At 33.6% G+C, this 20,273-nt stretch overlaps 1 protein-coding gene across 1 annotated transcript; it reads left to right on the top strand.

The window, feature by feature from the left end:
- Positions 1-14,094: 14,094 nt before the first annotated feature.
- Positions 14,095-15,219, top strand: LOC122604097 (F-box/kelch-repeat protein At3g06240-like). Its single transcript, XM_043776998.1, has one exon. The coding sequence runs from the start codon at positions 14,095-14,097 to the stop codon at positions 15,217-15,219; it is 1,125 nt and encodes a 374-aa protein (XP_043632933.1).
- The last annotated feature ends 5,054 nt before the right edge of the window (positions 15,220-20,273 follow it).

Below are 20,273 nucleotides of genomic sequence, written 5' to 3' on the forward strand. Positions count from 1 at the left end.
AGACAGGTGGGAAATCCTAGGGGGAGATCGTTTCAAATCTCGGTAACACAAGCCAAAGAATCCCCCGATGTTGTGTCAGGTACCTTTCTAGTTCATGACACCCCCGCTAAGATTTTATTTGATTCTAGAGCAAATCGTTCCTTTGTTGCTACCCGATTCACTAAATTTATTCCTTTACAATTATCTTTTCTTGAATCCCTTTTGTTGGTGGAAGTAGCGGGTGATCAAACTTATGTGATTAAAAGTGTATATTTAGGTTGTAGCTTAACCATAGATTTGGAAAATTTCAAAGCCAATCTTATTCCGATGGGTTTAGGATAATTTGACGTGATTTTAGGTATGGATTAGCTTGGCCAACATAAGGCGAGTATTTGTTGTACCGATAAGAGTGTTCATCTTAAGACTCCTAACGGTAAGGATATGGTCATTTATGGAGAAAGAAATCAAGATTCGTTACCTTTGTGCACCTATACTCAAGCTCGTCGACTTATCTCTCATGGGTGCAAGGCCTTTCTTGCTCACGTTATAGACTCCAATAGGGAATCTAGATCGATATCTGAAATTCCTGTCGTAAACGAATTTGTTGATGTATTTAATGATGACCTACCTGGTCTTCCTCCCGATAGGCAAATTGATTTTAAAATTGATCTCATTCCGGGTGCTACACCTATTGCCAAGGCTCCTTATCGTCTCGCTCCCACTGAAATGCGAGAAATGATGGATCAACTCCAAAGGTTTTATACGCCCAAGTAGTTCTCCATGGGGTGCTCCCGTGTTGTTTGTTAAGAAAAAGGACGGTAGTTTATGGATGTATATTAACTACCGTGAGGTCAACAAAGTTACCATAAAAAACAAGTACCCTTTGCCTCGTATTGATGATCTTTTTGATCAGCTTCAAGGGGAATCGCATTTCTCATAGATTGATCTTCGCTCGGGTTATTATCAACTTAAAACTTGTGAAGAAGATACTCCAAAAACCGCGTTCAGGACCCGTTATGGTCATTATGAATTCATGGTCATGCCTTTTGGGTTGACAAATGCTCCCGTGGCCTTCATGGATCTTATGAATCGTGTATGTCGTCCTTTTCTTGATAAATCTGTTATCGTTTTCATTGACGACATTTTGATCTATTCGAAGTATCCATCTGATCATGAAAAACATCTTCGTGAAGTTCTTGAAACCCTTCGCCGAGAGAAGTTATATGCAAAATTCTCGAAATGTGAATTTTGGTTGCGAGAAGTACAATTTCTTGGTCGTGTTGTCAATCAAGATGGAAATAAAGTCGATCCGGCGAAAATAAGTGCAATCATGAAGTGGGAATCTCCCAAGTCCCCGACGGAAATTCGTAGTTTTCTTGGTTTGGCGGGCTATTACCGTCGATTCATTCAAGATTTTTCTAAGTTGGCCTCACCTCTTACAAAATTGACTCGAAAGAACGAGAAGTTTGAATGGAAAAGTGAGCAGGAAGGTGCCTTTCAAACTCTAAAAGAAAAGTTGAGCCAAGCGCCTATTCTTACCTTGCTGGATGGGGTTGAAGACTTCTCAGTATATTGTGACGTCTCATTTAATGGTCTTGGATGTGTCCTTATGCAAAAGGGGTGAGTCATCGCTTACGCATCAAGACAATTAAAAACTCATGAGAAGTCTTATCCTGTTCATGATTTAGAGTTTGCGGCGGTTGTTTTTGCATTGAAGATTTGGCGTCACTATTTGTATGGTGTTAAATTTACCATTTATTATGATCATAAAAGTCTCAAGTACTTCTTTGAACAACGTGATCTTAATAACCGACAACGAAGATGGTTGGATTTATTGTAGGATTATGATTGTAATATCTTGTATCACCCCAGAAAGGCCAATGTGGTGGCCGACGCCTTAAGTCGAAAAAGTTCTCACTTTTTAATCTGTGTTTCACCTTTATGGGTAATGATTACGAATGACTTCTTGGAGCGTATAAAGGAAGCTCAAGAAGAGGCTTTGCAACGTGACCCTAAATGAGAGAGAATTAAGGGACAAATGAAACATTTCTCTAAGGACTCTCGTGGTCTCACGGTTCGTTATGGAAGAATTTGGATTCTATTCTCATGCACTTTGAAAGAAATTCTTCTTCTTGATGAAGCACATAAATCCAAATATTCTATTCACCCTGGTGCAACGAAAATGTATCACGAATTGAAGGTCGATTATTGGTGGTCGGGTATGAAACGTGACATAGTCAAGTATGTGGAAAACTGTTTGACTTATTTACAAGTTAAAGCGGAGCATCAAAAGCCATACGAGAAGCTCCAACCGTTGGATATACCTCAATGGAAGTGGGAGCACTTGACTATGGACTTCATTACCAAACTTCCTAAAACACCCAAGAATCAATTTGACTCTATTTGGGTGATTGTAGATCGATTAACAGAAAGTGCTTTGTTTTTACCCATTCGGGAGTCATCATGTTCTGGGGTGTTAGCCGATATTTATGTGAAAGAAGTTGTAGCTCGGCATGGCATACCCGTCTCTATTGTTTCGGATAGAGATACCCGATTTACTTCCCATTTTTGGAGGAAGTTTCATGAAAATATGGGTACTAAGTTACATTTTAGTACCGCCTATCACCCACAAACGGACAGTCAAAGCGAAAGAACCATCCAAACATTAGAAGATATGTTACGTGCATGCATTATTGATTTTGGAGGACCATGGGATGCATACTTGCCTTTGGCGGAATTTTCGTACAATAATAGCTACCATTCTAGTATTAAGATGCCTCCGTACGAAATGCTCTATGGTAGAAGATGTCGAACTCCCATTTGTTGGGGAGAAGTGGGTCAACGAGAATTAGGAGGAACCGATGTTGTTCTTGAGACTACACAAAAGATAGATGAAATTCGTGAAAGGCTTAAAGCGGCTCAAGATAGACAAAAGTCATATGCCGATGTTAGAAGAAGGCCCATTGAGTTTATGGTTGGCGATCGGGTTATTGTAAAGGTATCTCCATGGAAGGGTTTGCTATGATTTCGCAAACGTGGAAAGTTGAGTCCACGGTTCATAGGCCCGTTTCGGATTATAGCCCGTATTGGCAAAATGGCATACCAATTGGAGTTGCCCGAAGAGCTATCTCGTATTCATAACACTTTTCATGTATCTCAACTCCGGAAGTGTCTTGTTGATGATACAACTTGTGTTCCCCTGAATGAAATCGAATTAGACAAGAAGTTAACTTATGTTGAGAAGCCGGTTGCTATTATTGAAGAAGAGTTGAGATAGATAAACAATAAGACGGTTCGCACTTTTAAGGTACAACGGAAACACCATAAGAGCTCCAAGTATACTTGGGAAACCGAGCATGATATGTTGGTGTACTATCCGTCTTTGCACATGGCGTGGATCACGGGGACGTGATCGATTCTGAGTGGGGGAGATTTGTAACACCCCAATATTTTAAGGTAATAGAAAATTAACCCTTTTCATAGTTTTGACATTAAATTAATTTCCTAGTATTTTATTTTGAGATAAGGGGTTAATTTAGTTGGAACTTTAGTGGCTAGCGGGTATTAAACCCACAAATTAAAGATGGAACGTGGCCATCAGGGATGAAAGTCAGCCACTTAGTTTTGTGACTTATATTTCCCACTCACTCAATTCAACTTACTTCTTCATTCTTCTTGATTTTTCAATTCCTACTTCAATCCATGCAATTGAGACTTTAAATTTCAAATTAAAGAATTTTAATCTTTGAACAATAACAATAATCATCATCAATTACTTTAGAAATTGAAATTGAGGGTTTGTGTGGAGGTGGTGGTGACCGAAATTTTGAAGAAAGAAAGGGGAAGGAATTGTGATTTGAAAACCTTAATCCTTTATCTTTCACTTTTGAAGTATTGATTTTCATAACCCTAGTTTTAATTGTTATTGAAAACTAGGGTTCTTAGTCTTAGAAATTAGGGGTTTTGTTATTGGAGATTTTCAAGTAAAACCCTAATAAATTTGATTGATAATTGGATAATTTGATTTAAAGAGAATGTTGATAATGAAAATCCCCCATAGTAAGAATCTCATATTTTGTGGTGTTTGGCTAGTGATTATGAAATAAAGTTCTATTATGAGAATTTGGAATTTTGTTGGAAAAGTTTGAGTAGCCAAACACCATAATGTTAGAATTGATGAATGCAAGTAGATGTTTGTAAGGAAGTTGAGTCATAGAACTCATAGATGTTTATGTGTTGATTTATGTATAGGTGTTGAAGATTAAATTGTTGAACTTGTTAGCCTTATAGTGTCAAGTAGCCAAATTGAGGTGAGTGTATATGCATATAATCATGTTTTTGTTAATAGAGGTCATAGGTGGGTAAATTCCTATGACCCATTTGTTTGTTAAATTGTAAGAACTAGTAGGTGGGTAAATTCCTACTAGTCGAGTTGTTTGTAAGAGCTAGTATATGGGTAAATTTGTATTAGCCAAATTGTCCATGGCCATGTTGAAAATAAATGTGTGTGGTTTGTTATGAATGCAATGGATAGCTTGCTAGGCTTTATGTGGTGCTTGATGCACATTTTTACGGTAACATGATTATGATTATATGTGTATGCATTCACTAAGCGTTGCTTATGTTTTAGTTGTTTAACTCTTTAATAGGAGTTGATAGTAGCAAAGGCAAGGAAGTAATCGAGTAAAGTTAGAGTTGGAAGCTTTAGCCGTCTAGAAGGTTGGCATTTTGGGTAACTCGGGTAGATAATCCCTTTGATACATCTTGGCTCTTGATACAAGTTCTTTTGGTTAACTTATCTTTGGTAAACTTCTGAAAATTTGTGGTTATGGTGGAAATGTAAGCTTTTGAAAGAAGTTGTGAATGACTTGATAATTATCCAAGTTGGGTAATTGACCCACTTGTTGAATAATGTAGTTGTAAATCTTGTATAGAAGGTAAATTTTAATGTAATGGTGTTTTATATGTCTTGGATGGTTTGATTTAGTTTTTGAAAGGTTTGAAAATGAAATGGTATTTTGAGAAGCAATGTGGAGTCAAAGTGCAGGAAAAATGGAGTTTTTAACAAGTGTTCCTGTGTAGTAAGTCCCACTGCGCCGCAGTAAGCTTTTGGTCATTTTGATCCATGGGTTTCCACTGCGCCGCACTGGGTGTGTTTTACCTCACTGCGTCGCAGTGGGGTCTGGTAAAAAAAAAATTCGATTTTGATTAAAAAGGTTTGGGTCCTTACATATAGGTTTCCCGCGTATTACGCGGGTAATAATCTAGTATATATATATAACTAGATTAAATGGTTGCATTGGAACGTAAACTAAAATTAACTGATAATTACATTATTATTCATAGTTTATGATAATATTAAAAAATACTCAACCTGATGCAAATAATAAAATTATATGTTATAAAAATATAATATATATCAAATATGTTAAAACATGACTAATGAAAAATATTTTATAAATCATAATTTTTTTTTTCATATTTAGTAAATATCATATGATAAAAAATCTCATTTGAAACAATGATAATTATCATTGATTTAATAAAAAGATGCAATCCAAAACATATAAACATCCGTGTGCTCATATTTTATCAAAATACAATATCTTAGTTATATAGTGATAAGTTACAAATATAGATTTAAATATCAAAAATATGTGCGTGAAATTGATATAGTAAACATCTAATTTAACATTGATAATATAACCGGTTAGTAAAAGTATTATATGTAATTATCAAAATAATATAATCTTATACTCGTATTGTATTAAAATAAATTATATTCCACGTACAAAGATAACTAAATACGAAGAGAAATAGAAAAAGATAAGTTACAAAGATCGACAATATATTATCAACGTTTTCTAATTAGTTTTAGTATTCAATGAATATCTACCGTAGTTTATTAAAAATAAACAAATATCAAATTAGATGACGTGGTTTATGCATGATATTAAAAGTTAAAGGTCATGAGTTCTAATCTTGTATTTGGCTTTTTTATTTGCTATTTAAAATTGATTATAAAAAAAAAAACAATGTCCACGTAAACAAATGATGACGTGGCAAATGAAGTGGCACATAGGCAATAAAAAATATAGATTTAAATGTGAATATATCTAAAAAAAATTAAAACTATCATCTCTTAGTTATATAGAGAAAATCTAACCCTCTTCCAAATTTTAAACATAGATAACACATATGCATTTTACTGAAACACTCTCCTATCAACTTATTTCTTCCACCAAGTAATCTAAAAATAGATGGCGAAATGACATTGTCCGACGTGAAGAATGAAATGCGAAAGCAGATAATGAACACCTACACACCCAATGGGAGCTATGGGATGTGATCAAGAAATTGGGAACGCCAAAAGACAACACTATCGGCAGGAAATAGCAAGATCATGAGCACCAGGGCAGAGATGTACCCGCCTCGAAAACCTTTACGTGGCTTCCTGCAAGCTACACTTTCTTCAGAATCATTTTTACATTTTATTGTCAATTTTAGCATTTAGAGCTTCATGAAAATACGATCACAAAACCCCCTAGTGTTCAACCTGGTTTTACAATTATTGTATGCTATACACTAACGGGTCGATTGGCTGAGAGTGTGTACTTGTTAGTTAATTAGTTATTTGTTCTTTATAAATTTTAAAACTAGATTTTTCACATCATCAAGCCGAAGTTATTGTTTAACTTGGAAATTTACATTGTATGTTGCCGTGATTATTTGTTTTTCTTGTACCACAACCACCCAATCGTGTTTGTGTTTACTTTCACAAGTTATTAAGAAACAATATGGTATGGGTAAAATAAAACCAAAACCAAAATACAACAAAAAGTACTAAAAAGTTTCCTGAAAAATATAACTAAAACAAAAAAAAAAAAATTTGTTGATAAACAATAAAGTATAGTAAAAGTTTTTAAAACTTAATACAAAAAATCTAAATGCTAAAAGAAAAATAATACAAAAGTGGTAAACAAACTATTAAAAACCAAAAGACAGTTGATACATTTTAGACCAATAAAAACTATATGTATGAAAAAAAAAACTTGTGATAAACAAAATCAAACAAAACCAAATGAGACAAAACTATATATATGAAAAAAAAAAAAAAACCTAAGATTCATATATATAATTTTAAAGGAACAAAAATGAAGCAAAAAGAAAAGCAGTTGATACACTTTAGACCAATAAAAAGAGAAGTAACGCAGCTTGGTAACGTCTTGGTTTTGGGTCAAATTATCACGGTTTCTAAGCCTGTCATCCCTACTTGTTGTTCTTTTCAGGGTAGTCATGAGGGATCCATAAGGGAGAAGAAAAATGAAGTGCAGCCAGTAGACCACATGTAACGCACAATCGGGCTGTTCACGCAGTGGACACTACAAGAAATATGTCGATTAGTGATGACTTTGTTTGATGACAACTAAAATTTGGTCAATAACCTTATTTAGTTACCATTAAGAAAAAGTGGTTACTAAATTTGACCACAAAACAAAATTAATGGCCAAAGAATAACATTTTTTTGTCTCTAAACAAAATTAGTGACGAACCTTTAGTAACAAAAAGTAACAAAAAGTGACCACTCAAAATTTGGTCACTAATTTATCATAATAACCAAATTTTCGTCACTAATTTTGTGTAGTGACCAAATCACACCAAAAAAAACAAGCGCCAACATCATCGGCTTCTTATAAGGTACAATGACGTGACTTTCCCTGATAATAATTACAAATATGTTTCCATTAAGGATGATGACACTCTCTCCCAACATCCTGTTAGAAATGTTCCTGTGTCATTAGAGCAACTTAAGGAACTAAAAACTGTTGGTACGTCTCGAGGGTTGTTATGCTTATCCGGTATTTCTCTAGTGGATGGTCGTTATAAAAAAACAGCGGTGATTTGGAATCCGTCACTTGGAAAATCCATTGCTATTGGTCTACCTGGTCCTGAAGGTGTTTTAGGTTTTGGGGTTCGTCCTGATAATTGTGACCCTATGATTGTAAGAGTCTGTCTTCTTGAAAGTCCTTGCCGGGTTATGGTGTTTACGCTAAGCTCACGGGTTTGGAGAGTTCCGCTTGGTAATCTGGTTCCTGAGTCAATTGACATTGCATGCTGGTGTCCAACAGCTACAGATGATCAGTGTATTTATTGGAAAGCTTGTATTAATTAGGGGTACAGATACTAATGTTGTTGCTGCGTATGATATGGTGAGTGGAGACTTTAGCGAAATAAACCTCCCTCAGCTTGTAGCAGATGGGGATTTCGAAGATTACTCCATCTCTAAAAAAAGGATTCTCTTGCTCTTCTTGAATACTATGATGATGCCAAGAAACCTGTTTGTAATGTATGGATGATGATGGAGGATAGTGTTTGAAAAAAGTTCACAAAACTATTCACCATCAACACATTAGCGGCCACATCATGCACTTTCGTACTAGGATTTACGAAGAATAGCCAACCTATTGTGGAAACGATGGAACATTCGCCATCGTTTATGAACCACGCACGGGATCCATCAAGAATCTTGGGATTAATATTGAAGATGGTTCATTCTTTTGTTGTTCCTACACGGAAACCTTACTTCTGCTAGATCAGTTGGATGGGCAGTTTATTAAAATCTAATGGCAGTTACAGCCTTATGAATCGGTTCAAGTCATTAGAATTGAAAATGATAAACCACAGTTATGAAAATTTTCAAGCACAATTCTTGAAAAAAGTACATTTTGGTTATGTCTGTTGTTCGATATTTTTAGTAGAACTTTTTAGTTTTCTCTGTTTTTAATGATAATTCCGTAACTCTGTTTTAGCAAAGCATGATAAAATGAGTAGGTATTTCAGGACCATTCACCTAGTGTGCATCCCTACATATGCCTTTTGAAATATAATGTTGGTTAGTTACGTACTATCATTCTTCACTTAATTCGAGTGCAGAGATCCATCAACTTTCCTTTCAAAAAACATAACTATTTAGTGATTAGAAATCTCAAACTTCTATGAACATTTTATCAGGTAAAAACTCAGTCAAATATAAGGGTTGTCTGTTAGTATGTTACTCTATGTTTGCAATAGAGTGAAATTTGGGTTTTGGGCTCTTGCTATGTGTTAGCACTGATTGCAGGTTTATGGTTAATGCTGCAATTATTTGGTTAGCATCTTTTCAGCTGAGTGAGCAGAACTTTATATTAGGTTTTATACAATCTCTTTGGCTATTGTGGTATTTGTGTTCAAGCAACCGATTTCCAGTTTATCACAGTTCGAAAGGTGATATGTGAACTCTCATTAGTAGCAGGTGTGTAGGGCCCTCTGAGTTGCTGGTTTCAATACTTTGTTTGTTAGACTATATATATGCGTTGGCAAGTTGAGGTCTTCAAATTAAACTCAGAAATTTGCAGAATTCAACGTTGCCATTTGCCTTACAAACTGGTTGAGTTTGCATGGTCTCGGGTAGCTATAGATAAGTTTATTTGTTGGCAAACTTATGATATGGTTAGTAATCTCATTGTTTCATTTGATATGAGACATAAAAAGTTACTGGAAATAATTCTCTCAGATAGTTTAGCACACGGTCCTGTTGAAACTTTGTCCATCTCTAAGCTAAGGGGGTGTCTTGCTGTCCTTCAATACTGCAAATAGGCCGAGAAAGAAGTCAGTGCAGTATGGATGATGGAGCATAGTGTTCCAATATTGTGCTTAAAGGAATTTACCATTAACACACCTGGTGCATCACTAAAGTCAATACTAGGATTTAGGAAGAATGACAAACCTATAATCGAAATGAAGACAGATGATCACCAAGAGTCTGCTACGCTTTATGTTTATGAACCACAATCAGAATGTATTAAAAATCTTGAGATTCTTGGAGATAATGGTTCAATCTTCTGGTTAATTGCTTGGATGCACAATATATAGAGATCAAATTACAGTTATCCCACTGAAGTCATCATCCAGATTAGTTTAACTTGCTTAGATTTTTATACAGATTGATGCTAAAAACAGCTAAGTGATTTCTCTATGACATCACGTTAGTGATTAGGAATCAAACTTTTAGGAACATTTTATCTGAAATATTTTACAGACAATCAAATATAAAGGCCTGTATAGCTGTTACTCTATTTTTGCAATACAAGATGATCGAGCTTGTAACATCATTATGTGAACAATCCGAGAGCGAAAGTTATTGACGTTGAAGACTATGAAAGTTATTCCAATTGGTTCAGAAAGTTTAGAATGTCTTTTAAATAACCGAAAATCAATTCTATTTGCTGATATGTGGTATGTTTTCTCTCTAGATTATATGATTTTTCTTATTATCAAGATATCACATCGTCTAGGCCCAAATCTTTTCTATACATAGCATTTCCTCATTGAATGTATCTGACTATCTGTATGTACCAATCTTTACGTGACCAAAAATGGTATCTTCCCCTGGTCCTGTACTACACAGATCTCTTATTATATTGATAACCATACAAATATATAGTATTGGTTAACTTTTTCTAAAAATGGAAAACATATACAATACTTTTTTTTCAATAAGGAATTATTCAATTAGAGAGACACTACAACATTCGTAAATAATGTAACAGCAGTATATAATGGTGTTAAAAAGAATCTGCTCATAATCATTATGTTTTTAGTCATAACTTATAATGCATAAGAATATTAGAAAAGATAATTTGGGGATTGATGAAATGAGACGTGAACAAACGAAACAAGGACATGGATAGATTCAGAAGTTATCAATAGTAATTAACGAATTGGTCTTAACCGCTAGAAATACTTGCATATTCTGTTTTGATGCTACTGTAATTTATTCATGAATTGAATAGATTAATAACTTGGTTTTTTGATTACTTTTTAAGAATATTTTCAGTCTTCCTTGACTTTAAGGAATAGAATGAGCAGAGCTAATGACATCGTGAAGACTCTTAAAAAGATCACATATATGCTAGACGTCTTCTACCATCGTATCTTAAAGATCCAAATTGATTCAAGGTAATTTCTTACTACTCCTACTTCTCCATTTCTTTATGACTGCTGCTGCTCCATTTATTTACTAAATATTATCATTCTGATCTTATAGAATCTGGGTTAAAAGTGTTCGAACCTCTGAATTCTAGGAGCAAAATGGGCGGGTCAGGTAACAGAGTAAAATGGGTTAATTATAGCAATGGATAAAAGATGAATGACAACAGTGGAACTTAATTTAAGAGTGTAACATAGCTGTTAGAGACATATGGCTTTACTTACGCTACCTTTGTCTTTGTTTCGTTGTTTTCTGATCTTTCTTCTATTGTAGTCTTCATGTTACATGATATATAGAGACTGGAAAATTGGATAGTCATGTTGGTTTTTAAGGGTGGAAACAGGCATCTTATAGAACAAGTTGGGTTAACCTGTAAACAATTTTTTTTATCAGAAAGTTGACCTTCCTGCAACCCTACCTGTAACCCTCAAAAGAATAACGTATGAGGGAGAATCTGCTAGAAAAAATAGTTCTGTTCTTGCCCTATTTTAGCAGGGTCCATGCAATACCTTTGTCGAAACAACTTTCTGGGTTTTAGCCGTATCAAGCGCTTGAACCATCAAGCTTTGGTCACTTCAGATTATATTGATGACCTCTCTTTGTGTTTTAAGTCGTAAGACTCCTACCTAAGGTTTTTAATCCATAATGTATTAATTTTTAAGTATATAATAAATTGTTACAAACAACCTTTAGGGTTGATTTTCCTTTTAATAATAACACATTTTAAATTTAATAATAATATGTTTTTAGTTTAAAAGGTAAAAAATGTAAATGTAGTTTGGTACTTTGGTTTGAGTGAATTTGTGTGGTTCGCAGTAGTAACAAAATGAAGAAGGGTATAAAGCTTGTAAGTTGTAGCGCCGAAACCATAAAAAAAAAAAATGTGTATAAGCATACTTGTAAACTCTTACGAATCGAGTCGATTTATACCAAAAATGAGACGACTCTTTACATGATTATCTTTTATCCAAAGTCTTACGAGTCACTTTGTGAATATAGACCGTGTCAATACGAGTCGTAAACTTATCATTATTGTAATTTTATATAGTTATATATATATATACTAGGTTTTTGACCCGCGCGATGCACGATATTTTAAAAATTGATGTATTAGTTTAGTTGTCTTACAAATTTAGTGAATGAAAAATTATATATAAATAACATAAAATTTGATGATCCATACGTATGAAAATGGTTAAAAATGAAGTATTTATCTGTGCGTTGCGTCAGTTGATTATCATAAAATATTGTTAAAACAAACAGTAATAAAAAAAAATTAGATATAGCTATTGATGATTAATAAAATGTGTTTTATTATTTTTAAATCACTTCATTTATAATATTATCTTTACATTTCATATTGAGGTTCTACATATTGTCAAGTATAAACTCTTATGTATTATAAATTTTGAATGTTTTATTCTGTAATTTGTTTTATGTCATAATACCATTTTCTATTTGTATGCAGAATTCAAACTACACATGTTTGCACAGGACCTTCAAACCATCCTCTAACAATCCACACATACCAATGAAAGTGAAAAAGAACCATATTAATGAATCATCAATCTATTAGCTAAAAAATATATTATTTTAGTTGTTGTAAATCAAAGAAATTAAAGAAGATATAAAATACTTTTTACATAGACTAAAAAAAAAAATTAAGTAATTAGATTGATTTACTATAAGAAATTACTTTTGATATGAACCATAAGAAAAATGGAAATAAAAAGGATATATATTCTTAAAATTTGAATCTTCCTAAACCGCTAGCTTAGTTTGGTGTAAAAGAAATCTAGGAAATTTGAAATACATGATACGGGCTTAGTGTTTTTTTTCAATGGAAGATTTGATTTGATTTTTTACATAAAAAATATTATTTTTTTCATACATATATTTAAGATTTGATTTGATAAATATAAGAATAGTTTTATTTTTATTTTTTTTGGTATATTATATTGTAAAAAAATTATGGAGATGCTACATAAGATAAAACTTATGAGGCAATTTTTAAGGATAGTTAAATTGATATGAATGCCTTTAAAATATCAGGATAACTACCGTTTTATAAGATGTATAGATATATGACAAAATTATTTTGTATGTTATCTATGTATTTTTGATCATATTAGTGCAAATTTAGAGATAAACTGAAAGTTTATAAATTTAAAACTATCGAATATGTAATAATTGGAGTATTTTGTGTTTAAAAATAGAGATAAAAAGAGAAGGTCCTTTTAAAAAAAAGGAATGAAGATTCCTTATTGATTTTTTTTCCTTGTTATTTTGATTTTTTTCTTTACTTTTTTACCATTTTCATTCTCTTTATAATTAACTAATTCCAAAAAAATAGTATATCAAATGACGTAAACCGTAAGTTATAGGCGAAACTTGTCAGTCTATGGTAGAGACATGGCTAAGCGCGGAGCCCATTAGGTTAATTGCTCTACACCGATCACCCCTATGACTTAGCAACCCCTATGACTGAGTATGACCTATCAGTCTCGCATGCTACCCCTTATTAATATCCTTTAGGACGAAGCCTCAACTTTTAAAGGTTCGCAACAACTTTTACCTGTTTAGCACAAAACCCAATTTTAGAAACAATTATAACTTTCAAACCGTAATTTTGTTTTTGACGCTCAAGCTATCTACGGAAACGTGTTGGAGTCTACTTTCTAACGGTAATGTGCTTTAAAGATGAAACAAAACTCAAGTTATCCAAAATTTGGTTTTAAGTTAATTGGTTAAGCCCCCGATTAAAAAAAAAAAAAGGTTGTTAATTGGGTCGAGTTCTTTCAGGTAGGGTTGAGATAAGACTATATATATCTAAATCTCCTGAATATAACACCATGGTAACTAAATCCAAACCCGTAAAAATTGATGTTAATTTTAATTGTTATGTTTGTTCGTTCACGGTAACAAAAGTGCGCCATTTAAACTCTTCCATTGCATATGGACTTGTACGGCCCAAATCACCAAAAGTGTACTTAACATTTCTCTAAAATTAAAACAAAACTGATAATAACAAAATTGTAATTTTTCATATTAAGAATCCCAATTGAAATCCAAACCCTAAAAGAGGAATGACAGACGACATTCCCATTGAGATGCATGTAGAGATCATGAAAAGGCTTCCTGTTAAATCAGTGGCCGTATTCAGATCGGTTTCGAAAGCATGGAAATCGATGATCGACAGCCGTCTCTTTATCACCGATTACACCAACTTTCACCAGCATCACCGGCTTCTTATAAGGTATGAAGTCGTCAACACTTTCCCTTATAAAAAGACTGAAACTAAATATGTTTCCATTGTTGACAATGACACTTTCTCCCAGCACGAATTTGACACAGTTTGTAATGTTCCTGTGTCGTTTCAACGACTTAACAAACTAGATCTTGTTGGTACGTCTCATGGATTGTTTTGCTTATCCGGTTATTCTCGAGAGGATGGTTGTGATAAGCGAACTGCTCTGATTTGGAATCCTTCACTTGGAAAATCTATTGCTGTTGATGTGCCTTCTGTGTATCCTGTTTTAGGTTTTGGGGTTTATCCTGATACTTTTGACCCTATGATTGTAATGATCAGTAATGCGAAACATCCTAAACCTGTTTTGGTGTTTACCTTAAGCTCACGGGTTTGGAGAGTTCCACGTGGTAACCTGCCTGCTAAGTCAATTTATTTTCCAAACGTGTCTCCAGTAGCTACACATGATCGGTGTATTTATTGGAAAGCTTTTAAGAAGAATATTAATCTTGTTGTTTCGTTTGATATGGTGAGTGAAGACTTTACAGAAATAAACCTCCCTCCTAGTGTAGCACACTGGAAATATCATCGTTTCTCTATCTCTAAAATAAAGGAGTCTCTTGCTCTAGTTGAATACTCTTATGACGCCGAGAAACAAGTTTGTGGTGTATGGATTATGGTGGAGGATGGCGTATCAAAATTGTTCACAAAGCTATTCACTATCAACACATTTGAGACTAAGGTTCTAGGGTTTAGTAAGAATGACCGACCTATTATGGAAAACGTTATAGCTAAAGATGGGGTAGCAGCATCACTTGTAGTTTATGAATCAAGCACAGGAGCCATCGAGAACGTGTGGATTATTGGCAAACGTGATTCATTCTCTGCAAGTTCCTACACGGAAACTTTGCTTTTGCTGGATGAGTTAGATGGGCAATTTGTCAAGATCCAATTGCAGTTTTAGGCTTATGAATCTGTTCAAGTCATTAGAAAGTTATTTTCCTCATAAGTGAAATTATGTTATGTTTACTGATACATTCTTTATAACTTGTTTAATTCAGACTAGATTTGTTAATGCATTCTTGATAGTTTGTTGGTTAATGGAGATAGATTACCATTTAGGCTCTAATATACACAACCTAGCTGGTATTCTGGCAACAATATCAAAGTGTTTATTCACGGAAGGTTTTAAACATGGATCTCTTCATATCCATAGTGAATTTAAACTCAATAATGTTTCTGTTAATTAGAAAAAGAAGCAATCAACACCAAACCCGAGATCTATTTTCGGTGGTTAAACCCAAAAATAAAGTTCAAATACTAATTCTGGTCATTTGATTAACGCAATTACAAAATTGTAGAAACAACAGTATTCACCTTTTGTAAAGATCATACTTATCATTTTTAGTCTTTTTTTTTCTGTCTATTATTCCTTGTGATTTGAAATGACCACATACAATGAAGGGTATAAAGTCTTCATCATTAACTACAACTACACACGATATGGGCCGGTCAGGTAACAGTGTTGGAACCTCTGAATTATAGGTAGCAATATGGGCCGGTCAGGTAACAGTGTAAGACGGGTTAGTTATAGCAATGGATAAAAGATGAATGACAACAGTGCAACTTACTTTAAGAGTGTAAGAAAGATGTTAGAGACTTAGAGGTTATGGAGTATGCTACCTTTGTCTTTGTTTCATTATTTTCTGATCTTTCTTCTGTTCTAGTCTTCATGTTACATGATATATAGAGGTTGGAAAATAGGCAGAGTCATGTTGGTTTCTAAGGGGTGAAAACAGGCATCTTTTACAATGAGTTGGGTTAACCTGTAAACAATTTATTTCTAAAAAGTTGACCTTCCTGCTAGAAAAAGTAGTTATGTTCTTGCCCTATTTTAGCAGGGTCCATGCAATACCTTAACCGAAACAACTTTCTGAGTTTTAGCCGTTTTAAGGTCTTGAACCATCAAGCTTTGGTCACTTCAGATTATATTGATCACCTCTCTTTGTGTTTTTAAGTCATAAGACTCCTACATAAGGTTTTTGTGATCTGGATTTGTTGGCCCGTATGGGTGGATTTAATGGATGGTCCCTGATTACACAGATTTATGCCACTGAAACTTAAAAATAAGTGTGTCAAACATAATTATAAACTTAACTTTACTTTTTTGATGATTTAGGCATAAAACATAAGCTGATTGACCCATTTATTAGTAAATGGGTCGAATTGCTTCCTCTAGTCAATTAGCATACCTGGTGTATCAGGATAGTTCTATTAAACATTTCACACATATGATGCCAAATTAAGAGTTCTCTATAGTTATTTAAAAAATGAAATACCTGACCATCCAAGAGAAGCCAGCAACATCAATGACTGGTGAATTCTATGGGAAGTAATTCTGGATTCTTAATACCAACTTGCCTCGGCAAATCTAACGCCTATATAGTTCAGTTTTAGGTCTTTATTTTAACTGATCGTTTGAGATCTTTTCTTAACAACTTTTCCTTTTTTGATTACAGTTTATAGTGGAGGCCTAGGAGACACGAGTGGCTGAAGAAATAAAGCAGCAGCTCATAGTCCAAAGAAGTCGACAATCAAGTAAGAAATCCTCTGTTTTGGGCGTTTTTTCTTGTTTTCATAGCCATTTTTTAATGGTTACCAAGCCTGACTCGTACTAATATAATATGGATAAATTCGTTAAACAATGTAACTTGTGTGGGCAGGCTGATGGATTATTGGACTCGCTCATGCTCAACAGTTTGTATGATGGTGAAGCATTAGTCAAGTGATTAAAAGAAGAAAGCTTTCTCATATTTGCTTAATGTTTTGGCTTCTTTTTAGTTTTACTTTGTGACAGACCTGGTAGGTCAAGGTGAAAGACAAACACTATTTTGTCCATATGTTAATTTTTTTAACAATAGTTAACCTTGATTAAGACGTGTAAAGAAGTTGTTAGCACTAACATTCATCATTTCTTCAATCTTTGAGAGGATTAAAGATGTAGCTAGAACTCTCAATATTTCAGGAGCAAAAGGGCAGATTTTTTGAGCAAGTGGAGCTAAAGAAAAAAGACGAAGAGTGATTGAAGTTTGTGACTATGCAACAAGTATTCGTGGACACAGAGACCTACAATCATAACATGAAGTTCGCTATGGATTCGCACAATAATACCAAAGACCTGACTTGGTTAGAATTGTTGGAATTGATTTTCAAACGGTACACCAGGTATCAATTCAAACGGTACACCAGGTATGTGAAAAACGTTGTTGGTCGTGTGTAATTTTTTGTGGATTGTTAGTATGTTTCATTTTTTTTAGATCATGTAATAAATTTAATTTTAGTTTTAATGGATTTTTATTATGTTTTAATAATATTAGTATGTTTTTTTAGTTTAAAAGGTAAAAAATGTAAGGGTAAACCGTTGTTCGGATCTTTGGAATAGCTAGGTTTTGATTATTTATATATTACATGTGGAGAACACTTAAAAGGGGTGTGAAAAATAGTAAAAAACTGCTGTAGTTCACATCATTTTTCCAAAATGTAAATGAAGTTTGGTTTGAGTAAATTTGTGTGGTTTGCAGTACCATTATAATGAGGAAGTGTAGAGAGCGTGTAACGTCGACACCCTAAACAAACGTATATAAGTACTTTTTTGTCTCATGATAAAAATAAATAAAATAATAGAAATGATAATCATAACCAGGGGCAGAGCCAGGAATTTTGGTTGCGGGGGCCAAACGACGAAAAATATTATCCTAACAATTGTTATAATTATAGCTCATTGTATAATGTTAACTATATATTTGAGACTAATTTCTAACATATTGTAAACTTGAAAAAGCAAGGGTTATATTAAAGTTTTTAAAAAAGTCGAAGGTGGTAAAAAGAAACTGAAAATAAATGTGCTAATAAATTGGACCCCAGTCACCCCACCACTATACTTTACATGTCTTTGTCTTCAACATTACAACATCTCAGGCGACGGACAAATTTCGATTTTCATAATTCCCTTTAACAGTTCTAATTTTCACCATATTTTGATTAATTGAAGGTGGCCATATTATATAAACATCAATAAATCTTCACCCATGTAAGAGAAAATCTGTTACACTTGTGACTATTGGGGGAGGCTTGGCACCCCCTAATCCCCCCTTGTCTTAGCCACTGATCATAGCCTCATGGGCTATGTTTAATACGTTATTACTTGCATCAAAGGTTATACATTGGATATCAATCCGTAAATATAGGAGGTGGTTAAGTTTAATGTGCAAGTCTTTTATACATGTAATACCATATTAAACGTAGCCCCTAGGGCTATGTTTATCATTTCCCAATAAAATAATTCAATTTTATTAATTGAGTTAATTCAATAGGAATTATTACCTATAGATATAACTAATGATAACAAAATGTCTATGTTATGTAAAGATTTTTTAAATGTCTATATCATGTAATAAACTTTCAAATCCCGATTATTGGATGTACATGACCAATCAAAAACTTACACGTAACCGATTGTATGGTTGCCATATATATCCGGATACATTCAATAATCATGATTTGACATTACATAAACATTTTACGAGATCTTTATAGATATTTTCATAGTTAATTAGGTCGGTGCTTATAGATGTCTTCAGCGAGCATCCTTGGCTTCCAAGGCGCGGACGGTTTATTGATATTGGTCGTCCTTGTGGCTGCGTCTTCCGTAATAGTCTTCCACAAGAAGTTGATGGACGCCGAGAGTGAGCCCCACTTCTTCATTTTCATTGGCCAAATTAAAAGGAATACATTTTCCTCATTTTTTTTTTCTATACTATCTATATAAATAAACTACCCCTTCCAAAATTTAACACTCTACCTTTAAAATCTCCAATTTACCCTTTTAATCTAGACTCCTATCAAACACTTTATCCATGAAATTCCAAAAATACCCTTAAAAGAAAAACCTTAAGCATGTCCCTTCCTTTCCCTGAAACAACAACGGTGGTTTGCACTTTCAGCCGGACTAAGAAACACTTGAGTTGAATCATACATTCATATAATAACACGGTACCGCTACTTAACCAGCGTTTTTTTCCTATGTCCCGACGCATCATATAGGTACAAGGCTAGTATTTATATACATATATGTGTTATATATATATAGGGATTAGTTTCCTATAATGTAACTATCTTTGACAAAATGTCTATAGTAGAAAAAAACTAAAGTTGTGTGTATTGTATGTAAGCAACTTGAAAAAATATTATTGTATGTAAGAAAACATACGTGGCAATTATATATAGGTGCCACTTGTCAGATTTTAATTGGTTGAAACGAAATTCTTACATACAATAAACATTATTTCAAAATTATTTACATACAATACACACAACTTTAGTTATTTCCTACTATAAACATTCGTTTAAAGTTTTTTGCATTCTAGGAAACTAATCCCTGCATATATATATATGATTTAGACCATCTTATTTATATACATATATGACTACCGGCGTATTCCCGTTAATGAAAGCAGCGTATTCCTCAGTGTATTGCTTCAAAGTGGTGGCCACTGCGCTGTGAGAGGAAAGCGTATTGATTTCTTCCCTTTTTTTCTTTTTTTTTTTGTGGGCTGGGATTTGATAAAAAAACAAAAAAAAATTCGGTTCGCCTTACAAACAAGCAGAGACAAAGGCGTGAAGAAGATGAGCAGTGAATTTAATATCAATATCCACTTTCAACTTTGACTAATATAGATACTCGTATTTATCTTTCTTTATCTATGTTATTTATTTTATGTTTTAATTTCAATTTTAATGTTTTTGTCTTATTTAACCTCTTATTATTCATGAAATATGATTTTTAATCTATTATAAACTGATAATTATTAATAATAGTGTTTATGTATTTATGTGTAGTGAGGGTCTCCTGCTATCAGGCCTTTCAGACTTCCAATCAAAAAAGAGGCGGACAACAGCACTTTTCAAATCAAAAACCCAAATTAAAACCCTATCCTTCGAAATCAAAATCAAGAAAAG

This window comes from Erigeron canadensis, chromosome 6, assembly GCF_010389155.1.
Source record: "Erigeron canadensis isolate Cc75 chromosome 6, C_canadensis_v1, whole genome shotgun sequence".
NCBI classification, from domain to species: domain Eukaryota; kingdom Viridiplantae; phylum Streptophyta; class Magnoliopsida; order Asterales; family Asteraceae; genus Erigeron; species Erigeron canadensis.